This window comes from Mytilus edulis, chromosome 3, assembly GCF_963676685.1.
Source record: "Mytilus edulis chromosome 3, xbMytEdul2.2, whole genome shotgun sequence".
In the NCBI taxonomy this organism is placed as follows: domain Eukaryota; kingdom Metazoa; phylum Mollusca; class Bivalvia; order Mytilida; family Mytilidae; genus Mytilus; species Mytilus edulis.
Window position 1 is genome coordinate 106,014,672 of NC_092346.1, and position 6,019 is coordinate 106,020,690.

Here is a 6,019-nt window from a genome sequence, read left to right on the forward strand (position 1 = left end):
AAATATTTTGTACTTATAATGCTGTACCTTAATAATTTTACTAATAATGTGGTACACCATATTTTTGACTGATTATTTTTTCACAATGTCTGAAACTAATTTGTACAATATAAAATTTGTACAAGATACCGCTTCCGGCGTATATATAAAATTTAGTCCTTGTATCTATGATGAGTTTATTTCCACTCACAAGTTGACCAAGATACTTGTTTCTTATAATTTTCTCGAGCATACTTAAAATATTGTACAACATACTTTTAAATTATTATGTCTACAACATAGTTTTACTGAACATGTTAAACATACCCTTTGTTCTGCTTTGATTGTCCATGTTCCTAGATTTGTTAATGTTGAAAGTTGAAATGATCCAGTAAAAACACCCAGAACAGGTTTTACTTTAAGATGCTGCTTTACTCTGTTATTTTTGGGATCCTGAAATGACACATGTTTCGTTGATACTTTAATTCATATATAAATAGGAATCCATATTCATTTTGAAAACTTCCTTAGTATGATAACTATTCCTAAGTCCAAAAAATCATCATTTCTTTCATTGATAACTACAAGTGTCGAAATTATGAAAGTAATATTCAGTTATCAAATATTCTGAATATTTTTAGTTACAAAAGAGGGACGAAAGATACCAAAGGGACAGTCAAACTCATAAATCTAAAACAAACTGACAACGCCATGGCTAAAAATGAAAAAGACAAACAAACAACAGCACACACGACACAACATAGAAAACTAAAGAATAAACAACACGAACCCCACCAAAAAACTAGGGGTGATCTCAGGTGCTCCGGACGTGTAAGCAGATCCTGCTCCACATGCGGCACCCGTCGTGTTGCGTATGTGCTAGTGACCTAATACGAAATGTATGGGATCAGTAAATTCCATATCGAATGAAAGTAAAGGTCGGATCCCCATATGTAATTTACTGGCCCAATACATATCGTATTAGGTCACTTAGATGTAACGAGTTCATTTTGCCGACTATCTTTACATGTTATATTTAGACCAGTAGCCTGTCAAAGTGATGAAATCCTCAATATCATTAATATTAGTAATCTGTCTTCATTGGTCTATACAAAAACAAATGCGAACAGTAATAGCTGGTTATCTTTAAATGTGTTGTATGAATTCATTTCAATCGTGCATCCTCATTTCCTCATCTAATGAAACCTTTCAAACTTTTCCTTAATGCCGTGCTGTTTTTATAAAGGGACGTAACACCACTATTTATCGTGTATTGAAATAAGCCACATCTACTGACTCCATACGAAATATACACGGTTTCCACGCGGTTGCTTTTAACTAACCATTTCCTAGAAATGTATAGGAGGTAGGTCAAATAATATTTCTTGATAATGTTAAATTCCAAAACAAAGAACGAGAAAGGTGACTGATTACCGCAGTTTGAAAATATGAACAAACCAAACATCAAATTAACTATAGGTATCTTACCTGTATGAAAATATTTAGTGGATCATTTCGGACTTTAAGACTAGGGTCAGTACCGAATACTCTAAACTGAACTGTGGTAAATAAAAATGAGTGTTGTTAGAATCATAAAAAACAATAACAATGATACAGATAAACATTATAAAGATTAGAAGGAGTTGTTATTGTCGAAAAAAACAAAACAAATGCAAATATCATTTATACAAAATTCAGTAAAAACAGGAAAACAAAATGTCTGTAATATCTTTATAAACTATGTAGGTTTCATTTATAAACACATATATGTACATTGTGTTTTGTTTTTGTCAAACTTAAAAAAAAGAATATTAAAAAATTGTAAAAGTTAAAAAATAAATGTTATTCGGCATTCTGAATTTGCTTTCGGATTCGGCGTTTCCTTAATTTTTTTTCCGGATTCGGCGTTCTCTAACATTGTTATTTTCGGATTCGGCATTATTTAAATTTTGTTTTCGGATTCGGCGTTTTCTAACACTTGTTTTTCGGATTCGGCGTTCACTTACATTTTATAAAATATGATTTCCACCCTTTAATACGGAACAACAACTCATTTCTAGTGTGTTTTACATACGAAAAAACAAATTAAATTTGAAATGATTATGATAGTTCGGTTTAAAAGCATAATTTCATTAATTAATGTTTCATGTAAATCATTACAGGCACATTTTATTTTTAATATATCAATGACAAACTATTAAATTTTCATATTGAGAAATATACCTAAGTCTCCAGGTTTATATATTGCTTTATCAGTTTGTATAAAGATAGAGCTCGCCTTTCTAGTTGCCTGTATTCTTGTTACTGTTTTGTCAAACGATAATCCTCCAGAAACTTTGACTCTCATCTTGTAATCAAATCCTTGTGGGATTGTTATCGGTACCTTCAGTAAAAGAAACATTCCAATAAGTGTATATAAACATTTAACTATCTCAATACACACACTAATAGTGCTTGTTGTTTGTTGTGATTTGTATTTCATTTGAAGAAGATTTCTCTGATCCTTTGAGTTATCAAAAATATTTTAATGCATTTGTTTCTCATAATTAGTGAAACAATCCATTTTGTAGGAGTCGTTTTAACTTTAAGGACGACAAATGACGTCATTTGTGTCATAAAAAGAATAAAAGAATATTTAGACAAATTGTCACTTTTCGTCACAGGTGAAAATCGACCACGGTTCTTATCTTGGCAATTTGAATAATGTGAATAATATTTTAGGGTATACCACAAGTGCATTTATATTTTACTGAAATAAACAAAGCAACGTTTAATTCTTATTCGTTACTTAAGTCATTATCAAACCTTAAAAATGCAGTATATAAGAATAAACTCACGTCTAATTTGACCACCGCAGGTTGTCCTGAAATTTAAATCACAAGACCTTAATCAGGAATCAAGTTCGCGCATTGTGTAAATTAAAACAATATGCATATATGATCAATGTAACTATCAGTTCTTGAACATAATATTTATTTAGGGAAAAATGAAATTCAGAACAGATAATATAAGGTAACATGAGTCAACAATTTAGATAATTAAGTTTCGTTTAATTCCTGTACTCAGTCAGTAATACGACAGTTATTTTCATTGATTTCTTTTGTTGATTTAGGTTAACGTTCGATTTTTTACCGAGGGCTTGGATCGCATATGTCGCAATGTATTTTCCTTTCTCTAGAAGGAAACATGTCTAATCGTAAGACATCCATACCTCTGATTACATGGGTGATAGTACATTATTACAAACACCGGAACCCTGGCTTCTGTGTTCTGACAGCGCATACAGAATGTTGCTAATATACGGCCATCCCTCCAATAACGTGGTATTTATTTTCATCAGGAACGCTCAAACTAAACATTTTGAATAGCAATGGAAAACCAAATGAACTCGCACTACAAGTGTTTATATGAGGCATTTTTGTTTATGAATAATTGTTTATCTGGATTCTTTTTTCTCCTAATCCTTTAAATGTTTGTATGTTCGTAATTTTTTATGAACGGAATAAAGATAAAAGTTCTATTATTGTTAAAATAACATTCTGTACCGTCTGATGGACTTATTTAATATTAAATGTTTAACGATTTTTACAATGTATACTCACGCAGTGAATAGCTTGACTGTCGTTTAGTTGCTAATGTGGTATTGTCTTTGTCCAGAAGTGTAACCACTACATTGACATTTCGTTGAATTGGATTAAAAGGTGCTATATAGATATCAGCCTTTGCACCAGCTCGTATTTGACGTGGGACCGTCACAATATATGTACTAGAACGTGAACACACAAAAAAACAAAATAAGGCATTGCTTTCAGTCACTTTTCTTACAAACGGTGATAACTACCTAGTGTTTTTACGAATATTTGTTTCTTTTCAGGTTTTGTTTGTTTTATTTTCTCTCGTTTATTTATATTTCATTATTCTATTTCGTTTTTCTTTAATTTATTTTATTCAATGTTGCCTTAAATTTTTGTCTTTGGTATGCCATGGTAATTCATATCTAATGACTTCTGTCTGTCTATTCGTTCAACGGTTTAAAGTATATCTTTGTCTTTTTTATGATATAGTGCAATTACTCACTTTTTCGCCCATGTAGGACCAAGGACACATAACAGTAGACCGATTATAAGTCTCGCCATGACCTGAATTAATGTATTATTATCTGCAAATTAGAATGTTAATCATATTTATTTTACATATTCATGTTTTATATCATATTATAAGACACATACATCTTATCAAGGTTGTATCTGCTGAAAAACAAACAACTCTAGATTTAATATTCAATGTTAAGTCATTCATTACAAACGTATATAATGTGGATATAATTTCACTATCAGTTCAAACTTTTATATTAAGCATTGTAAATCAAGCATGATTTAAAAAGAAGATGGTAATACTCTAAAGACCACACAAAATAAAGGATGCCAATGCTTATCCCATGCAATTATTTCAATCTTCGACGGTATTTAAAAATGATATCTACAAAAATGGAGAGTTCACAGGTCATACTGATCTTATAAATCAAAAAATCGACTGAGCAATCGTAAAAGTCATTAAAATCTCCTGCATATCATTCAATTAAAACCATTGTTAGTGCACTTTGCATCAAAAATTTAAGATGCAAATGAAACTCATACAACAATGTCAAAATTCAAGCTCGCTTAGCTTTGTTCGAAGTAGAAATTAAAAAAACATGTTTTCTTTATTTAAAACCTTTTTTTTTATATTATTAAAAAAAAAAAAAATACTTAAGCAGTTTTAGAAAGTTATCTATTTTGATATTACAACAATGAATTTAGTATGAAATTTATGTGAAAATTGTTTGAATTCAATCATGTTTTAAAAGCATTTATTTATATATATTTTCTTACCTCTATAAAAACTTTTGACCAGTCTCCAATGCGATAATCTCGACTTTACACTAATACTAAGCTTGATTGTAGAAGTAACACATTGTTTACGGACTTATTCTTATATAGACAATTGAAATATGTATTATGTCGTATGTGGTAACATATTTCATCGTTCAAGGTAAACCACCGGCTTTTTCTAGTCCTGAAGACAAATGTATTTATGTAAACGTAAATAATTATTAACTTTCAAGGATTTAGAAAACATTGCACATGAGAACGTGATACTTAAAAGTCCGGTTTGACGTGTTTTTACAATTAACGCTACTTTTCAATTGAACATACATTTCCATGTTGTTTTATGACCTTATTTACATCATTGTTCTACATTGTTCATATTTCATAATGTCATATATTATTAACTCGTTTCATAGGATTTACCTACATTCTATACATTTCTTATTAAAGACTTCTCTTAGATGATATAAATATATCATAAATTAAAGAATGTGACTATAGAAGGTCATAGGATTTAAAAAAAACATTTAACATTGAAGATGGCTGGACTGTCAACTCAGATAAGTCTCGAAAATGTGTACCGTAATCAATTACCACCTTGTAAAAGAGCATTTGCTTTGTATGATGTATTCAACACCATGAATTGTACAACCTGTACCATGGATAAACCCATATCATAAGTTATTGAATTATAAAACTCAAACCGTGAATTGTAAAACTAATACAAATTATGAATAACTCCACTGGTTTATCCTCAACAATTTTATCAATATAATTTATCTAGAGAAAAAAAAATACATGGCAAATACCAGAAATACAATTCAAAGAATGTTTGAAAAAAGTAAAAGCATAATAAACTCCAAGGAAAATTCAAAACGGAAAGTCCCTAATCAAATGGCAAAATTAAATGATAGATCACATCAAACGAATGCACAACGACTAACATATTCCAGACTTGGTACAGGCATTTCTAAATGAACTTATCGTAAGTTGATTTAAAAGAGGGACGAAAGATACCAGAGGGACAGTCAAACTCATAATTCGAAAATAAATTGACAACGCCATGGCTAAAATGAAAAGGACAAACAGACAAACAATAGTACACATGACACAACATCGAAAACTAAAGAATAAACAACACGAACCCCACAAAAAACTAGGGGTGATCTCAG

General features: G+C 30.4%; 1 protein-coding gene across 1 annotated transcript in view; it reads right to left on the bottom strand.

The window, feature by feature from the left end:
- The window catches only part of LOC139518109 (CD109 antigen-like), a 48,071-nt gene extending 43,041 nt beyond the window's left edge, over positions 1-5,030 (bottom strand). The window contains exons 1-7 of the mRNA XM_071309776.1: positions 4,851-5,030; positions 4,057-4,138; positions 3,582-3,745; positions 2,817-2,842; positions 2,203-2,362; positions 1,468-1,538; positions 307-432 (exon numbers count right to left, since the gene is read on the bottom strand). Coding sequence (XP_071165877.1) covers positions 307-432; positions 1,468-1,538; positions 2,203-2,362; positions 2,817-2,842; positions 3,582-3,745; positions 4,057-4,115 — 606 coding nt within the window. The 5' untranslated portion in view covers positions 4,116-4,138; positions 4,851-5,030. The remainder of the gene's footprint in view (positions 1-306; positions 433-1,467; positions 1,539-2,202; positions 2,363-2,816; positions 2,843-3,581; positions 3,746-4,056; positions 4,139-4,850) is intronic.
- Positions 5,031-6,019: the final 989 nt, after the last annotated feature.